Raw genomic sequence first — 20,058 nt, forward strand, 5'->3', positions numbered from 1 at the left:
ATCCAGGAGGAAGCAGTCAGAGAAGTGCTGAGCCACTTGGATGTTCTTAAATCTATGGGACCAGATGGGATCCAACCCAGGGTGATGAGGGAGCTGGCAGAAGAGCTTGTAAAGCCACTCTCCATCATTTTTCAACAATCCTGGCTCACCGGTGAGGTTCCAGATGACTGGAAGCTGCCCAATGTGACGTCAAGAATGGTACAAGAATGGTAGAAAGGAGGATCCTGGAAGTTATAGGCCAGTCAGTCTAACCTCAGTACCCAGTAAGGTCATGGAGCAGTTTATTTTGAGTGCCATCACACACCACTTACAGGATGGCCAGGGGATTAGACCCAGCCAGCATGGATTTAGGAGGGGTAGGTCGTGTGTGACCAGCCTGATCTCCTTTTATGACCCACCTGGTGGATGTGGAGAAGGCTGTGGATGTTGTCTATTTGGACTTCAGCAAGGTCTTTGACACTGTTTCCCACAGTAAACTCCTGGAAAAGCTGGCAGCTCATGGCTTGGACAGGTGCACTCTTCTCTGGGTTAAGAACTGGCTGGATGGCCGGGCCAAGAGAGTGGTGGTGAATGGTGCTGTGTCCAGTTGGCAGCCAGTCACTGTGGTGTCCCTCAGGGATCTGTGCTGGGGCTGGTTTTATTTAATATTTTTATTGATGACATGGACGAGGGTTTTGAATCTATGATTAGTAAATTTGCAGATGACACCAAGCTAGGGGTGTGTGTTGATCTGTTGGAAGGTAGGAGGGCTCTGCAAAGGGACATGGAATGGTTGGACTGATGGGCAGAGTCCAATAAGATGAAGTTCAACAAGTCCAAGTGCCGAGTCCTGCAATTTGGGCACAACAATACCCTGCAATTCTACAGGCTGGGGACAGTGTGGCTGGACAGTGCCCAGGCAGAAAGGGACCTGGGGGTACTGATGGACATGAGCCAGCAGTGTGCCCTGGTGGCCAAGAAGGCCAATGGCATCCTGGCCTGGATCAGGAGTAGTGTGGCCAGCAGGACCAGGGAAGTCATTCTTCTCCCATACTCAGCACTGGTGACGCTGCACCTCGAGTGCTGTGTCCAGTTCTGGGCTCCTCAGTTCAGGAAGGATGAGACACTCAAACATGTCCAAAGGAGGGCAACAAGAGTGGTGAAGGGCTTGGAACACAAACTGAGGGATCAGAGGTTGTTTAGCCTGGAGAAAAGAATACTCAGAGGAGACCTTTTCACTCTCTATAACTACCTGAGGTTTGGTTGTAGTCAGATGGGCGTTGGTCTCTTTTTCCAGGCAGCAACTGACAGAACAAGAGGACACAGTATCAGGCTGTGCCAAGGGAAATCTATATTGGATGTTAGGAAAATGTTTTTTACAGAGTGAGTGATGTTTTTTACAGAGTGATGAAGTTATGGAATTATCTGCCCAGGGAGGTGGCAGAGTCACCATCCCTGGATGTGCTTAAAAAAAGATCGGGTGTGGCACTCAGTGAGTTCAGGTGGTCTTAGGGCATGGGTTGGACTCCGTGATCTTGAAGGTCTCTTCCAACCTGGTGATTCTGTGATTCAGAAACAGATCAAGCTACACTAACGCTTCCCATGTTTCATGTAATGAAGCTGATCACAGTCAGGAAATTCAATAGAATCTCTCAACATATTCCTCTTCTAGTAGAAAATTACTTCTCCTTCCTACCAAATTTCAGTGAAAAAAATGCCAGATTTGGTTGACTTCACTCAGTTGCCAGTGTGGTTCTTCTTTTTTATCTCTGCATGAATTTCACCACCCTGAAGGTTGGTATGGAGCAGCAGCTCGAGGTGTCTTGTGGAACCATTTGCTAAGAAATGGCTTCACACTTTTCTGCATGTGTGTAAAACTGCAGAGCAAGGCATAGAGAGACATTTCCAGACTTTCCAGTGCCTCTAGTTCTTGAAAGTTTTTAATTCAGGTGCATTTTGGAGTTAGATCAAAGTTCATATAAACTTTACCCAAGTGTTCAGCTACATATTTGTAATTTTGAGGTATTGAGAATGTCTATGACTAAGAATACATTAGATGCTTTTGTATTTCTCTTCAGTACTTGTTCTTATATTTTTCAGGCCTGTTCCAATGCACTAGAAAAACATTAACATTGACCTGTTATTTGCTTGCCTGGCACCAAACTTTAGCTGGCCACTTATGCATGCTTTGGGAATCAAGGCGAAATATGTGCAAAGTGTGAGGGGAAAAAGTGTAAAGTGAGAGGGGGTAGAAGTGAAGAGTGTGAGAGAAAAAGGGCAAAAGGCCAGGAAGAGTGCAAAATGAGGGGGAAAATGCAAAGTGTGAGGGGTAAAGGTGTGAAATGTGAAGGGAAAAAGTGCAAAGTGTGAGGGGAAAAGGGCAAAGTGAGGCAGGAAAAGTGCAGTGTGGGGGAAAAGCAGAACATCTAAGGGGCAACAGGGCAAAGTGTGAAGGGAAAAGGTGCAAGCTGAGAGAAACGTGCAAAGTGTGAGGGGGAAAAGTGCAAAGTGTGAGGGAAAGAGTGTGGAGTGAGAGGGGAAAAGTGCAAAGTGAGGGGAGAAGTGCTAAAAATATGAGGACGAAAAGTGGAAAGCATGGGGAAAAGTGTAAAGGGGGAAGTGCAGTGAGACAGACCGTGCAAAGTGTGAGGAGAAAATGTGCAGAGTGTGAGGAGAAAATGTGCAGAATGTGAGGGGAAGAAGGGCAAAGTATGGGGGGAAAAAGGACAAAGTGTGAGGGGAAAAGGGGGGCCTGAGGGCGAGGAGGAGGAGGAAGAGGAGGAGGATGAGGACTCCTGCCATGTTCAGCCAGAGACGTCTCAGTGGCACTGAGTGAGTAGTGTTGAACATTTAAATTCCCTAAAAAATGAGGCATTTTTATGTTTGTGCAGATTCTAAAGGTTTTAGTGAAGCACTACCGAGTGACCCCATAGGGAGAAAAATTGTAATTAATCAGATAAATTAGAGATATTTGAAGGGGGGGGAAAAAACCTTTATTGTGCTGGCAAACTCCAAACCTCACAGAGAGAAGGGTCTCTCTGAGGGCTGCAGCTGCTGAGATGACTTCTACTTTGGTTACACAAATGTGAGTTTTGGGTTTGCCTCTGTCCCAAGAAGAGACATCAGATCAAACCTACATGACAGTGAGTGAAAAAGACAAGCCAATTAACTCTACAATTTGAAGTGTATTAAGCACACTGGATATTTTTGGAAGTTCCATCAAAGTTTTAGGGCTAAGATAATTTTAATACAAAAAGCAAAAACAAAAAAAGTGAATCTGTCACTTGCATTATGTGTCTCTTGTCTCTCTAACTTTCTATATATAAAAATACCATTGAATCTTTCTATTATATATCTAAAGATAAAAGGTGACATCTGTAATGGAAGCAACAGATCACTTTTTTTTTTCCTCTTGAGATTGCCTGTGGTAAATTTGTAATATATTTAAGGAAACAGAGAACAAATCCTACCACTTAATTGAGGCTCTTTTGTTCTGGGTGCCTGTCCACCAAGGATCGTCCTCTCTGCAGCTGGCCTCAGAATATCATTATTGACATTGGTCAAAAGCAATCTACTCGAATATCCAAAACACAAAACCCCTTTGACATCTGCCATCTCCATTCCACAGGCATACCCTCACTGGTGCAATATTGGCTGTAATTGAACTGGCAAATTGCCTTTCTTTCTGAAATGCGTACTGCTTAATTGTGATAGGGGAAACAGAATTCTAGAGCCCTGAGCTCAGACAAGTGTGTAACTCAGAAGCTGGCTAATTATTGGTGTGAATAATGCTTCCTGTGATTTGTGGTAATAGCAAAAACAAGGCCCTGTTTGTCAGGCAGACTCTGAGGATTGAACTCAGGGACCGCTTTGAGAACCTTGAAAACTACATCTGCATGAATCAACCTGACTATCTGTATAACAAAGTGGAAGTACCAGCTATCCTGTTTGGATCTTAACTGGTTTTTCCTCCATGATGTTGCTTGGTATGGATGCACACCACATTCTTTGCCTATATCCTAGCAAACCTGGTGCAGAGTGTTATCTTAGGTGAATTTTAGGTCAAGCTAACTCCATGAGAGCACCTGGTACTGTTGGCATTCTTTGGTAGATATATGCAGCAGAAAGGTTGTTCCTAAATCTTTGGTTTCATAAAAAAGCTCAGTGGTGGGTTATTTTCCCTGATTTTCACCTTCTTACATTTTTTCTTGTGGAAAGGAAAGTACATGGTCCTCCATGTCTGGATGATTAGCTACCCTGTAACAAAGCTGCTGTGGAGCCTGACAAGATTGCACTTGGATAGCAGCCTTAAAATAGTGGATGGACTTGGTGGTTTTCTTTCTGACCATTTTTAAATTGTTGTCATAAGAATGAATGGTAATTGCATTGCTCTGTATTGTCACTGCATATCTTGTCATATGAATAAATTAGTTTAGTGCCACCAGTCTTGGGTTGTTATGAAAATTGAGGATCTGCACTTGAGACTGTTGTATCTTTTCCTCTCTGATCAAGAGCCAAATGAGGCCTAAGCACAGATTTTAAGTAAGTGCTTTACATGCAATATTTGCATAATGTGGCTACAAGCTTAAAAAAAATGCAGGGTTGTCTGCTACTTTTTCACAAGCTAGAAAAATATGTGTAAGTTTATATGTTTTAATATAAAAAGGGATTGATACTGAAGGAGAGAGTAGCAGAGTCAGGAGTAGAATTGAAGTCTTCAATTTTTCAGTCAACAGGCAAATAAGGTTTTGCTTTAACAGATTGTGCAGAATATTTTGGGTTGGAGACAAGAGGTAAGAAGTTGTCATTGTTGGGAGTCACCAAACATGTAGTTCACAGATCTCTTTTACTGTAGGCAGGAGCTGAATTATCTAAAGATATGTGGTTGAGTAAATCAACAGATGAATTTTAGACAATATAGCAAAAAATATCTGGCAAAGAAAAATGTCTCAAATTTGTTCAGTTAAGCAATAATCTTCACTTATTATAAAAATCACTTCACTGGATTTCTTTTTAGTCTAAATGTACAAATTGACACCATAAAGTCAACTTTATGCAGAAGGCTTGACGTCAGAAGTCCTCCTGGTGTAATAAGAACAGCTCCACTGTGATCAATGGTGATATTTAAGCTGAGGATAGGACTCAGCCATGTAATTTGACAGCAGCATATGAAATTATCATTTATGCTGGCACTCTGAGATATTAATTACAAGACAAATATAAAAATTATAAAGCAAAGCCTAATTTCCACTTGAAAGGTAGTTCATTTGGTTTGTTCTGCTTTGCTTTGCAGTTTCATTGCATTCATATACACACACTGAACCAAACTCAAAAGAGGTCAGAGTTATCTCTGTCTGTGGCTCTCTGCAGGTTTCTTGGTTTCCTCTGGAAAGAATGCTTTGTTTTGTCCCCAAAAGGCCCCTTTCCTTGATGGGCTTAGATTTATTTTCTCTGTTCTTACAGCCTTCTGTATCTCTGATTCCCTCCCTGCCCTTGATTTTCTGTAGACACTGATTATGAAATTATTTATCTTTGTTACAGCTAAAGGAATTTGTGTTGTGTGCAACTTGGATGGCTGAAAATGAGGTAGTAATAACAAAAACATATTTGGATAACTAGATGAAGGCCAGGCTAATGGTTATAGGGTCTTTCACACGTGCCTTTGTGTAAGTGTGTATTGAATTTATCTGTATGTCACAAAACCTGTACATGAAATTAATTGGTGCTTTCCTTGGCTCTGTGTCTCTCTCAGGACAGATATCTGTGGATGGATTTATGCGGTATCTGAGTGGAGAAGAAAACGGCGTCGTTCCACCTGAGAAACTGGATTTAAATGAAGATATGTCTCAACCACTGTCACACTATTTCATCAACTCCTCACACAACACCTACCTCACAGGTACAGCAGTGTTGCAGAGATCTAATTTCTTGCCTTACAAAAATACTGAGCGTATTTTCAGTGGTAACGAAAAATCCACTAAAAACATGAACAGAAAATGATGGAGAAAATTATGGAGTTTAATCTTCAGGGAAGCAAGGGTGGCACTTGATTTTTGTGGTTGCTGCAACGCAACTGCATCAGATATACACAACTGCATCAAGTATATTTTTATTAACAAGAGAGCAGCAGTTGCATTGTTCAGATAAGGCCTGGTCAGAAGCCCAGTGAAGTCCCTGGAAAATTTCCCTCAACTTAGATAGGATTCCAGATTAAGGTCCGTCTTTAGAGAGGAGAATGAACTATGTACTTTTTATGACAACAAGAATAGCCAGACAAGTGTGGAAAGCAGAATACAGGAAACATCTCTGTAGCCCATGAATTTGTCCCTAAACATTAAACCTGGCTGTTTGTTGAACTACATGAAATTTGCTTTGATTCCACCTTTAGGGAGGTTCCAACATGGCACATAACTTTCTGACAGTCCATATATGCAAGGAATGGAAATCTGTTCCCTGACAATGTCGAATATCTGAGCTGAACTCTTTAGACATGTTTTTAAAGAGTCTGAGTACTCAGAAGCTCCTGTTAATTACAGTTACAGTCTGAACTGTATTGTTTGCACAGCCAAGTCAACAATGCTGTAAGGCTCAGAAAAAGCTAAGGCAGTTTAGGAATTCAACTTTTGGCACTAGTTTTCTAGTTCAAGGTTCTGTTAACTTGCCAGAAAATAATTGTAAATTTACTATTTTAGTTTAGTTTATGTAGGGACAAGTGTTTTGGGCAAGTAGATGTGCACAGGGAGTTCTCTCCTGTTTGATTTGGTGTTTGCTTTGTCTTGTCATGTTTGCTAATGACTTAGCATTATGTTAAATTTTAAAAAATAATGCTACACTGAGTGCTAAAAATGCAGTTTATACATAACGTAGGCTTGTTAATGCTATTAACAGACTGGCCTTAACTGACCAAGTCCTTCAGAATGCCAGTATGCCAAGACATAAACAATCCCAGGCGGTGGTGATGCCCAGTTTAAACAGACCTCATGGGAGTTATTTTCATCTGCTTTATGTTTCTTACAGCTCTTTCTACAGCACCTTCGCATGCTTTCATGGAGTGAATGGGCTGTCATTATTTCCATTAGACACCATTTTTCAAGAGTTTATATCTCAGCTGTAAAATGTGTTTTGTGCTAGAACTTGTCACATAAGTATTTGTTTTGACAGCTATTTTCTTTCTCCAAATTAAAAGAAACGAAAATCAGTGTGGCCGCTTTTAAGTTATGATTCCAATATGCAGAAATTTATGCTCTTTGGGGGAGTGAAGACATGGCCAAAGCAAAAGCAATTTTTAACTATGATGTTTTGCAGACCTCTTACCTCCAAGATGGACTTTGTTCTGTCACTGAGGATTAGTTGGTGCTTAAGCCAAGTGCTGCAGCTTTATACAGATATTCTGGAAGAAAACAGTAAAGCTGTAGTACGAAAGTGAGAAGTGCAGGCCCACTGGAGGTTTAAAGACAATGCAATTTAAAGTTGATCTGAAGAGATAAAAGGCTGCTCTCCCCTCTACCAGCAGGAATTGATAGCCAGTTCCATAACACAGATTTTTATCAGGGCTGGTCAGGACAGAGATGTGTTCCAAAGGTTTAGGGCACAGAAGCCAAAACCCAAAGAATTAAGGATGGGAATTCACTATTAGTCCAACCAATCCTCAGTTTTTTTAACTGCACTGCAAGTGACCTTGCATGTTTAAAATTATTTACCTTGACACTTGCTAAATTTGCTTGGACTTGTATATGAAAGTCTGCAAATCATCTCAGATTGCATCTACAGGTTTCCTTGCCTGCATTTCCAAGTAAATTCAGAGGCTATATTTGGAAATATTAAGATCTTCAGTCTTAATTTGACATAATATTCCTAGTAAACTGGGGGGAGTAAATCAGGGTAAACTCAAGGGATAGTGCAAAAGAAGTTTGAAACTTCTTCAAATTCCTTTTCAGAGTGTGTGTTTTCACATTTACAGGCACAAACCACGAGCCCTTCCCTTCTAGTGGGTTCATTATGTTCAGTAAATGTGTGGCAGCTGGCCGACAATGGGATTAATGATTTGATTTTTATCTGTGTATTACAAGAACTGACAGCCTTGGATTTTGCTCTGAGCCTAGATCAGATACAGCAATCATATTCTCATTTACTTTCTTCCAACAAGGAAGTAAAATTAATAAAATTAATGGTGGCAGGCTATTTCTTTTCCCCAAAAGAGTTTGAAGGATCTGCTCAAGTGCTCATGGCTTTGGAAGGGAAGCCTTGGAAGCACCTTTGCCCTGATTGAGTGAAATAGTAACTAGTCATGTAATAATTATCAGGACAATAAGAAATCCATTCAGTCTGGCAATACTTGATTACTGTACTTAATGACCTACCAATTAGCTCTCCCTTTGTTAGTTTTTTTTAATCCCAAAAAAGCATGTACAAAGAAACAAGATTATAACATAAAAAGAAACATGTGCACACTCTGAATTTATTTTTAATTATGCTGATCATTTTCCTAGCCTTTAGTAGAAACCCTTGGCAGTACATCAAGTCCTGATTATTTATTTAGAAGTGTTGCTGGTTTTTTTTTTTCCTCAGGCAAATGTGATTTGCAAGAACAAAGGTGAGAATCCTTGAAGAAAGAAGGGATTTATAGCAAACCTTGGCTAACTTAAAGAAATATCATCTTTTAGAAACTTTTGTTACTGCCTCATCTCTTTTTCTCACTGGGATCATATTTATATCTTTATTCCTTTGAACCCTTAAAATGAAGCCCTGCTTTTCTCTGGTGTCACACCTCAGGTTTCTGCTGTGGTCACAGTGGGGAGTGACTTTGAAACATTTCTTTCAGCAGCACCCAAAAGTCACAGACAAATGATGACATATCACACTCAGCCTTGCATGCTTTGGTGGCTGGGCAACTTGCTCTTGTATATGGGAAATGCAAAATATGGAAATCACGCGCCTTTAATGCGCATTTTGGCTAAAAGGGACAATTATATCAGCAGTAGGTTGCCAAGCTATCAGCTGAGCACATGTAGCCAATGTGGGACTATCCCATTCACCCTCAGCATCTGCTTCCCTTCTTACAGTCTGGTATTTCAGTTCTTTCTAGAAAAATGTCTCATGAGGGACATGTTCTCTTCTCCATTGCTGCTGTGACCTCTCGTCTACCATCCTCCAGCTTTCTGTTCTCAGTGATTCCTCAGTCCTGACTGTTGCTGCTTATTATCTGCATTCAGCACTGACTTGAAACCTTCTTCACCTTCAAAGCCTCCAAAACAGTTTCCAAGCTGACAGCACCATATGGAAGGGATGGAAAGATGGGTGATACCTTCCTGCTGCTGGCCACACATCCTGCTTCAGTCCAAATGAGGTGTTAAAAATAACAGCCGAGGCTGAGAGCCTTATTCTGACTGACATACAAGCAGGAGCAGAGCATGTCACAGTGTGAGGTCTGATCTGCTTTTCCTATGCATGGTGAAATAGCTCAGGAGGAAAATACGTTCAGATAAATGTGTTGTGTCTAAGAAAGCCTCAGCTGCCAGCACCTTGTGTGGAGTGAGGAGCCAGGCTGCCAGCAGTTTGGGGCTGTTGCTCACTGCAAAGCCCACTGTATGATCCTGAGCGCTGATTGCTTCTCCAGCACTTGCCTGGAGAGAGGAGATTCAGCAGCTCATGTTTGTGCACAGCGAAGGAAGGGTAAAGGCACCTCAAGCTGGGAGAAGGTGTTAGGGGAGTGGGAAGAAGCAGCCTCTGTTTCTAGAGTAGTGGAGAGTCAGGTGATTCCAAATAACTGGATCCAAATATCCCCCAGTTTGGGAGGAAAGATGCCTTAAATAGATAGCAACCATGCCATTAAGTCCATGGATTGCAAATAACTTCCACTTGGAAAAAGCAGTGGTGGATGAACCCAACAAGGATACACTTGCTGAGAAATGAGCAGCTTAAAGTTGTGGAAGTGTAGAACTGCTCTCTGTGGGGTAACATGGGTCATACCCTCAGCTTATATCAATCAGCACTGGCTCATTCTGCATAGTATCCTGTCACATATTGTGTGGCCAATTTTGTTGTTCAGAAAAGTGAATTTTTGTCAAAATCCATTTTTCCTTAGCCCATATAGAGTGATGGGTTGCAAATGTTAGGTATGATACTACTGTAGACACTGCCTGTATTGTAGAAGGGAACACATAATGCTTTCAATTTCCAGTATGAAAAAATTGATCTGTATTCAGGCTATTAAAAATATACTGGAAGTGTTCACTGTAGTGTCTGTGTTACCCCATTTTAGAATGCAAAAGGGGTATTTTAAAATAAATGCAGATAGCAACTCACACAATATAAATTTCTAAATAATATATGCAAAAAAAATTGGAGGGAACATTCCTCATATTCTGTATTTCTGAAAACCAAGCTTTTGGGACCATTAAAACATGTGCTAGCATTTTACGCTCTGCCTGGGAGTCTTTTTGAAGATTGTATGTTTTGGAGGTTGAATATCCTCTTATCCTTTGCAGGAATCCTTTCAAAACATCTGAGCCTTATTAATAAGGTAGTGTGGGAAGTGTCATATGGCAAGTGATGCATGTCATCATTTACTTATGCACTTTTGAAGGTGAAGGATCTTGGAGCCCAAAACTTAGCGATGATGATGACCAGGAGTCTCTCAGGAAGCAGAGTTTGTTAATCAGAGAATAGTTTGTTTATCCAAATTCAAAATGCTCTGAGGGAAAAGAAAAACAACATTAGAACAGTTCTGTAAGGGAATGTGGTCTTCTAGGCAGTAGAGTTCAGTGGATCCATAAAATGAGAGCCAAGTTTTCATAAGTAGATGCTTAGGGATGAGTGCATGGAAATGTGAGTTGTTGTTCCCTGATCTGTGCTTATGCTTGTTTGCATCCTGAAAAAGAGCCACTACTTAACCCAGACACTGGAATTGCACCAAAAAGGCTTTTGTGTGAGGAGATATAATCTGCCATAATCTAAGGTAAAACAGGAAAAACTGAGTCCAAAAAAGTAAAGAGACACATTGTCGCTTTGCTGACTCCCTTTGGATTTTCAGAGCTTTCCAACACTGGCCAATTTTTTTAGTTATTAACAGATATTTCCCATTGGTTCCAGTAGGAACTGAGAATTTTTATGGATTTCAACAGGATAATGATAATACCTTGTGGAGTATTTATGATTGCTCCAGCTCATGTATCAGACAGAAACTGTAAACAGGGATTTTCAAGTAAGAAAGGGTTCTGTTGCAGTTCTTACAAGGTAAAAACAGAGCAAAGGCAGATACTGCTGTTTTGTGAAGAAAATCCCAAGATGTGTATTTCCCAGCATAAAACCTAAACACAGAACCACAGAGACAATAAAATGAGGATTAATCTGCTTTATATTGCATGCCAGTCTAGATGAAGTATTTACATATCCCCCATCAGCAAAGAATCCTCAGTGTAAATGAACCCACTGCCTCCTTAAAAAGAAAATTAATTTCCCCCAAGAAGTCCAGAAAGATCTTTTCAGGAAGTCTGCTAGAAAGCAGGAAACTGCATCCATTTTCTTCACATCTAAAAGAAGCACAAAGCCATTCTTCCATTACTATTACCTCTCTGCTGCAAGAAATTTGTATCTGAATGCTTGGAATCAAACCTATTGCAGCAGATGAAGACACTCTAGCTGGATATCCTTCCCTGAATCCAATTGAACTTCTTTGTTGGCTTGGGTTGGGAGGTTTTTTGGTGTGTTCTTATTATATACTTCTCAAGTTTGGAAAAAATGACTTTTCCTTCTTAATTTTTAGATTTATATTACCTTATTATTGGAAAAAGACAGTTTAATAGAATTTCTCCCTACATAATACAGTATCACATCAGGAAATTTAACTGACCAACTCATGGCAGTGATTAGCATATTAAATATTGATTTGAGACCTAATAATGGTGCCATTAGTGACTACAGGGGGTTTGTTTTGTCTTGCACTAAGCTGCTTTGCATATGGTGAGAAAATGTGGTCTTGGTGTCCTGAGTCACTTGTGAATTTCACATTGCTTGTCATGGGATTACAAAATTCTGTAGAACTAAGCTTTTTAAAAATTATTATTTTATTTCATGTATTCGATGCTGCCCATCAGAAGCTTTTGAGCTGACTTCAGTGGGGTTATTTCTCTGTTTGACTGAGGGCAGGATCCAAACCATGACATTGACTCTGCCAGAGTAATGTCCCTTGCGTTCTTGCGCTTTTCGTATTCCTTGGGGTGTTATTCCTCTCTGCTGAGGGTAAAAACTGCTGTTAATTCTAATTATTGTTAGATCATTTGTATTTATTCCTGAAGCCCTAAACGACTTCTGTTTTACTGTGTTCTGTCCCAGCTGGACAGCTGGCTGGCAACTCCTCGGTGGAGATGTACCGGCAAGTGCTCCTGTCAGGCTGCCGCTGTGTGGAGCTGGACTGCTGGAAGGGACGGACAGCGGAGGAGGAGCCAGTCATCACCCATGGATTCACCATGACAACTGAGATATCCTTCAAGGTACAGTCCTGCAGCACAATGGTGCCCTTGCTTTAGCTGGGGAAGGTTCTTGTTGTGCAAAACTGTCACAAATTCATCACTGCCGAGCTGGGAGGGGCGGATATGGGAGGGCAGAAAGGTGTCGTGAGAGGAAATTACACCTGCAGAGTCATTGGAAGAGAAGAGTTGCAGTGTTTGGACCTTTCATTGGGAGAGGTTCCTGGTGGCCATGGCAGCATGAGGAAAAGGGATTATGTGGTGTGGTAGCAGTGCCATCTGGGGCTGGGCGCCGTGCCCAGGTCTGTGCTCCTGTGCACATCTCTGCAGCAAATCTCACAGTGACAGAAGCAGGGCAGGACACAGCCAGGGCTGAGGGACAGGCAAAGCCACCACCACTGCTTCTGCACACAGACAAAACGGGGTGGGAAGGCACTGTGAGAGATGACTGGTTGGTCACAGCTCTGTAGGACAGCCCTGGAGGCCACAGAGTTTGAACAGCAATTACCAACACATCAGTTCACTCTTTTCCTCTTCTCTGCCTGCTCACTGGGAGTGGGAAAAGTGAAACTGCTGAAACTGAGGCAGAAAACAGCAGCTCTCATGGAAATCTCAACAGTTTGGAAGCCTTTAAATTCTCCTGAGCAGAGAATATTCTGGTCGTGGCCAGATGGACAGATTCCATCCAGAGGACCCAGACACTCAGCATTCTTTAAACAAATTAATAAGTATGTGTGCAATGTTATCCCTGATACTTGGGATCACATCTGAAGCACTGGAGGCTGAAAAAGAAAAATTAGTGTCTTCGGAGGCTGTGAGGGGATATTTGTGTCATTCAAACCCTAAACATGTCATCTTTATAACGGAATTTCATCTTCCATTTCCTCTTCTGCAGTACAAGGTAGATACTATACCCTTAGCAATAACCTTAAATTGTTATCTTCTTGTTATTCTTAAAGATGGTTTTGATCCCAGGTGTTAGAGGAGCACAATGGAGGTGTTTTCCTGTAGTATTAGGATTGGTAGTCAGCACAGCTTATAATGATACATCAGAAAATAAGTTTTGAAGCCATCTTCATGTGGACACTAACTCATTGTGGAAATACATTTCTCGACTTAGCTGTGTGCAAGAGTATGTGGAAAAGTGTTCATTACTGACTTTGGTTATGTTGCAGGGATTAAGTGTGGCTTCTGTGCCAGCCCCAGCTTTGAGAAATTTTCTCCCACACTTGAAACATGTGTTGCTGGGTGGATTTTTTTGTCTTCTAGTGCATTCCTGTAGGGAAAAAAGCAAGCAGTTCTGCCACAGACAGAGCACCAAATTTCACTTGTTCCAGAACACTCCTTTTTTTTTCCAATTTGTTTTCTCTAATTCTTCCCTGATTGAGTTAATCACAGAAACACGTAAAACAACCTTCTTGCACGTTTGTTATTAACTTTCCAGTTATGTTTATGTGAAGCCAATTATGTTTATAGGCATGGGGTTTGATTGCTGGAAGTCCTTTAATTAAGGAAGATGGTTCTCGACTGCTTTGGTCATGAGCAGGAATTTAAAACAAAGTTAATCTGATTCTTAAAAGGATCATTAGCAGAAACGAGGATTATCCCTGGATATTTCGATTTTCAACCCTTGGCACTGTGCTGGCAGGAGAGATATTGCAAAGTATTTTAAACCTACTCAGGAGTATTTCATCGGTCATTTCAGGGCAGACATTTTTTAATCCACACAGAAAACTGTGAAAAACATCTCGACTGCTATTTTCTTTTCAACACTCAAAGTGTGCTGCTTGGCTGGGGAGGAGCAAAATGGCAGTGAAATAATGCGTCAGGAGTGTGAGAATCAATTCATGCCTTGAATGCTGAATCATTTATCAGCTCACACTTTTGCTGTGGCCACGGCATGAGGATTCTGCTCAGTCTGCCAGCTTTCACAGCCTCCAACAGACTTCCTGAAGTGCAGAGGCAGCAGCAATGTACACTCCCCATCCTTATGTTCCCGGGGTTTTCGGTTCCTTGGTTTTCCCCTTGCTTCCTGACGCAGAAATCTGTAAGGTTTCTGCCAGGCTGGGATCCTACAGGGAGCAGCCATATATGTGATGCCATGAGCAGGCGTCTCTGTGTGTGTAGCTATGTTAATCCCTTGGAGCTCTGCTTCAGGTGAGCCATTCCACAGCTGGAGCAAAGTGTGGAACCTCCCAGCTTGTTCCTCTGGCTATGGAGCATTTGCCTTCACCTACATCCCTCCTCACTGGACCAGTCTCTGAGCTTTTCATCCTCAGATCTCCTCAGAGCAATCCTAATTCTACTCTTCCAGGTTATTTTCCCAACTCCTGCAGGATTCCATCCCCTTTTGCAGTTGGGAAGGCAGAAAGTAAGCGTGCCAGAAGAATGTACCAGAAGCTCAGCTTTTGTTTTAGGAAGAGGATTTCTTACTTTTACGCTTCTTGGTTGAGCCTCTAAAAGTACAGAAAATGAACATGAGGAATCCCCAGAGAAAGCTTGTGTAAAATCAATAGATCTTTTAGGTTTTAGTCATCCTTTTGATTTGGCATGTCAGAGACTTTTGGGTTCTTATAAACTCCAGAATGTGCCAGCAACACATATGAAAAGTCCTCAGTGTTTTATATATTCTTTCAGAAGAGAGGTTTGTTCCAAGAGGGAAACACTTCATAATTTGAAACAATGAGTGCATTTATTGTGCACCCCACTAAAATCATTGTTATCAAATGACTTTTTTACTAGATTTACAGTTTCCATTTTCCATCAGAACTTAAAGGAATCTTTATGGAAATTTCCTTTTCTGAGTCCTCTGCTAATTACTACAGAGACCACTGTTTTAATTGAGTAAAGACTTCTTTTCTCCTTTTGCCTTAAAGGGATTTCTGTCATCCAAAAAAAAGAGGGAACTAAAATGTGAGTCAGAGTATCTAAGGATTTTATGGATATATGCTTGTGCTGATGATGTTTAGGAGATCTGCCTTTGTCAGAGCATGTTTGTTATTGCACAGAATAGCACATGAAAGCCATAGCTCCAGGCATGGAACAGCTCGACACAAAAACAAAGCTTGACATTTAAACTATTGATTTTGGCAGACATAAGTAATTTCTTGAAAAATATGGTGCTTGAAACTCATCAGATGTTTTGGACATCTGATTATAGCTCAGGTTGAAAAATTTGGTTGTGGGAAAAGCACATTCAGAGCTTTCTGGGATGTTGAGGAAGGAGGAAGGTCTGATCCCAAGGAATGATTTCAGAGCTCGTTGGGTCTTTTCTGACTTCACAGACTAAAACCCTGCTTCTTTAGAGAGGAAAATTTGTAACTGTATTTATTTTAATTCTTTAGGAAGTAATAGAAGCTATTGCTGAATGTGCATTTAAGACATCGCCCTTTCCAATCCTCCTTTCCTTTGAAAATCATGTGGATTCGTAAGTAGTTACCACATTTTCCCATCTGATGTTTCATTTTGTATAAGGTCTAGGCATGGAATTGTGTGTGCACTTGTGACAGGTTTATTGTACCACACAAACAACAGCTCTTACCCAAAACTGAATTGGTATCAGCCTAGATAACTGAGATGATCAGAATGAATTTGGCTTGTTCTCAACAACCTTCCTGAATCAGAACCTTTTGTATGAGAGTGAAAGTTTGATTGTGAGAAGTATTTCGTTAACTTTTCAGTCTCAGAATGTTCTGTTGGAATGTAGCAATACTCCTGAAAAAACCATGAAGTATTTCACCTGCTTGTGACCCTATTCTGTGCTATAAACACATTCTGAGCACAGAGCTTAGTCTATGTCTTGTGTTAGAAGCAGAGGACTTCTAGGATTGCAAAATAGGTAGTGTGGATGGCCAGGAACTGTTCATTTCTGCCAAAAAGTAAGTTTGCATAAATATATTTGATTTTCTCCTTTTTTAGTTACAAAGAAAGAACCATCTTTCTGTGTAAGAAAAGAAAAATTTATTGAGAACACTTCTAGCTTTGCCCCAGTGATCTATTTTACTATTATAGTTGTGGTTTGTTTTGGTTTTTTTTTTTTTTCACATTAACTTTGGTTTTGAATGCAGAGACCACATGTTTCAAAGTGGGGTGACACTGACACATAACGTGTGCCTTAACTTGAATTGCCTTTTCCCCCTCTGTGGTTTTTTTTTTGCCATGGAAACATTTCCAGCACTTCTGGGGGGCCATTGGGACTTAGCAACTTCTTTTGGGTTTTTGGGTGTTTTTAAAATGTGAAATAAAATTATTCTTGGGGGCAGCTATGGATGCTTGAATGCAAATCAGAAAAGATGTTGGCACTTTTGTTTCTGGAAGAGGAAAAGGGTGAGGGCTAACTGCTTTCCCATTGTTTTAGGAAGAACATTCTCGTCATAAGGGAAGGAACTGGTAGAAGCAGCTATGTAAGAATGTTTTTAAAGAACAGATGTGACAATACTGATCCAAAATTCTGTAGGTAGAAAAATTTAAAATCTGGGAGCTGAGCTCCACCTCCTGTTTACCTCAGAGTATAAATTTACCTTCTGTGGGCAAATATGTGTTTGCTCTGCACACATTTAGAAGCCATATGGTTATGATTCAAACAGCTACCTCTTAAATCCTGCTTAGTTATTCCTGTCTTCCTCTGGCAGACCACACAGATGCTGTGTTTAATTTCCTTCTCTAATGGCCCCCCTCACTCATTTCTTTTTGCTATGCATTGTGTCCCTTTGGACTTGCTTGCACTCACCTCCTCCTGTAGGTTTTAGCTCACGGTGCTTCCAAATGCAACCTCTGGCCTTCAGGAAATATCTCAACCCTCACTCTTGAATGTATTGTATTTTGTACTCATTCTTCTGGATTTATTATAATATACATTCACTGTGTTACTGTAAGGCAGAGAAAAAACAACAGCTAAAACATGTTAACCATAAGGGCTACATTTTTCTTCCTTTAAAGTCATTATGGCTTAAATCTTCAACTGATCTATTTTAGGAAGCTAAAGAAGTAAAAAAAAATTATGAAATAAATTCCTTCCAGATATGAGTTATGTACAAAAGTGACTTTATAACTATGAGATGAAACAGTGTCAGAATTAGAGGCGGTGTGGCACTTCAGGAATGTGACAAAAAGGAAACAGTTACTCTGTTACTTGCAAAAACCATTGGACCTTTCTCTCCAGAAGCCTCCAGCCATGGAATAATGAATTAACCTTATGTGTATTCTCTGATGTCCTTTTCCATACATTGCTTATATACAGTTTTTTAGCAAAGCAAGTTTGCAAAACCACTACCAAAGATTTTCTCTTTCTGAGGCTTTCCTGCTAGTGATTATTTTCTGCTGTACTAAATTATCAGATGTAATGTGTGTGTTTTCTGATTTTGCTTTGGCTGGAAATAATTTCTAGTTATTTTACTCACTGTTACAATTATCCCTTCATTTCTTCACTAGTTTCTGGAGAAATCTGCAATTAGTCATGCCACTCACAGAAAACTTTACCTAATTTCATGGAATGCTCCTTTTGTCTTTTCATTTACTTGGAATGTTGTTTTCCTCCTAGATCTTACAGCTAGACTTTGCCCTAAATGTTAACAAAAGGTGCTGATGTTTTTACAGAATTGCTGTCAAACAAATCCTGTTGCATCTATTCCTGCTTTCTGGGAGACCAAATATTTTTTCTGATTTTCAAGTTATGAGGGTCATTTGTGAAATTCTGATCCCCTAGAAATTTTGGCATTGGCTTAAACAAAAATATTTTTTAGCCTGTGTTCTGTGTTAATGGCTTTTAAACAGATTTCAATTACCAGAGGTAAATAAGTTTCACATCACCACCATAGAAATGACAGTATTAATCACCACTGGACTTAAAATGCAATTTTTCTTCCTTCTGGTTTATGTTCATGAGAATATTTTTGACAGCGTTTGTCCACCTTGGGGAAAAATCACGTATTAGCACATTGGGTAAATCATCTCATTTGCTTTCCTTTGATGTGTTTCCTAGAAGGGCTCCTCTCCAATATCTTTATGGCACATGAAGGATTTTCATTTTCTTTACAGTAACTCCACTACTAGTGTATTCTTTCTTACCTGTTTGTATGCAATAGAAACTTTAGAAAAAGAGGCAAACATACAACTTTAGGACAACATAAAACATTATGTATGCCGTCATTTATATTGAAGTCAAAACGTGCACACTGAAAAAAGACCCCGAAAAAAAGCTGTGGTTCTGTGAAAAAAATAGAGAAGTGCCCTAAAAATGCTGAAAAGACCTCAAGGAGACCTTGACGTTTGAAATGGGGCTTACAAGAAGATAAGCAATCTGCAAATCTGAAAGCAGACACTCTATAATTAGAAATGCACTGATGACATAGCAAAAAGGTTAAGTGATCCTTGAGCAGTATCCATATAAGATTGCTTCTAAGATTAAATTTAATTACAGTTATTCATACTGCTGGTTTCTGGCTGGAATTGTTGCTTCAGATATTAACAGGATTTTTATCACTTTTTCATCCCACACTTTAAGTTATTTTAGACTCTTCTGGGAAGCATCTGTGCCTTAGTCTTATGCAGAGGAAGTATCTCTGCAGCAGTGATAAAAATGTAATGTTGGGAGCAGCAGTTGGAGCCTCTGTGGTTGACCTTCATAATAGGCATAATACAAACACAGCAAAACAAAGTGCAAGCAGTACAATAATGGTAATGAAAGCATTTCTTAATATTCCTTATATTTCCGTGTCTCCAGGTATCATGTTCCCACTTTATCTCACCTTGCCCTGGCATATTTTGGGGGCATTTATGATTAGTCTGTGTGCTACTTGTCCACGTCTGCACAGTGAAAGTCATAAAGCAGATAAAGTCAGCTTTTTACTGACAATCAATTTTCACTACAATGCATGAATGCTGAGAGAATTTCCAGTAACAGTAGATGTGGGGCAAGGAATAACCTGGATTTTGGCTTCATTACACAACTGGGGGAACGTGTTTATTTAGAAAATTTGGTGTTTCATCTGTTGCTTTGGTTCATAATTTTGAAAGAAGAGAAAATAAAAAGAAACTGGTATTCCAACTTTTTAATATACTTTAATAGGGATATGTAATCTTTTATTACTAATGATCTCTCTCTTGCAACAATACATACACAGATATGTATATTAGAGAGAGAATGCAAAAAAACTACCTCACAGTTAAATGCTGGTACTCCTAAATATTTTTTTTATTCCCTCTTAGGAGCTTTTAAAAATGTCTGTACACATAGTCCAGTTCACAAAGACAAGTAATTTTGTAGTGTCAAGACTTTCCTCCTTTGGCCTTGTTTATTACCTCAAGGGTATTTTATGGTATTAAAACCCATTAGTTTTTCACATAATTTTCCTACTTTCTGCCTCTGGGATACAGTGACATTGGAATTTATATGCTGAACCAACATAATGTTGCATTACATTTTTCTCTTTTGCAAAAATGAAAGTTCTCGCTGTGCTCTCTTTGAGGTAAACATGTAATTAAACACAAGATCAGAAGAATTTGTTCTAGCTGTGGTGGTAGCTGAAAATGTATTACATTTAACTCCTTTTATTTTTTTTAATTCCTATTGAGAGTTCTTTTTGGAGTTTTGCCCATTTAAAAATGCTGATGT

The 20,058-nt window shown here is 40.1% G+C and overlaps 1 protein-coding gene across 5 annotated transcripts in view; it reads left to right on the forward strand.

The window, feature by feature from the left end:
- The window catches only part of PLCB1 (phospholipase C beta 1), a 344,760-nt gene that overhangs the window by 233,744 nt on the left and 90,958 nt on the right, over positions 1-20,058 (forward strand). For all 5 annotated transcript variants that reach the window (XM_085053971.1, XM_085053973.1, XM_085053976.1 and 2 more), the window contains exons 10-12: positions 5,732-5,878; positions 12,313-12,470; positions 15,791-15,873. In XM_085053971.1, coding sequence (XP_084910097.1) covers positions 5,732-5,878; positions 12,313-12,470; positions 15,791-15,873 — 388 coding nt within the window. The remainder of the gene's footprint in view (positions 1-5,731; positions 5,879-12,312; positions 12,471-15,790; positions 15,874-20,058) is intronic.

This window comes from Lichenostomus cassidix, chromosome 3, assembly GCF_008360975.1.
Source record: "Lichenostomus cassidix isolate B80296 chromosome 3, HeHo_3.0, whole genome shotgun sequence".
NCBI classification, from domain to species: Eukaryota; Metazoa; Chordata; class Aves; order Passeriformes; family Meliphagidae; genus Lichenostomus; species Lichenostomus cassidix.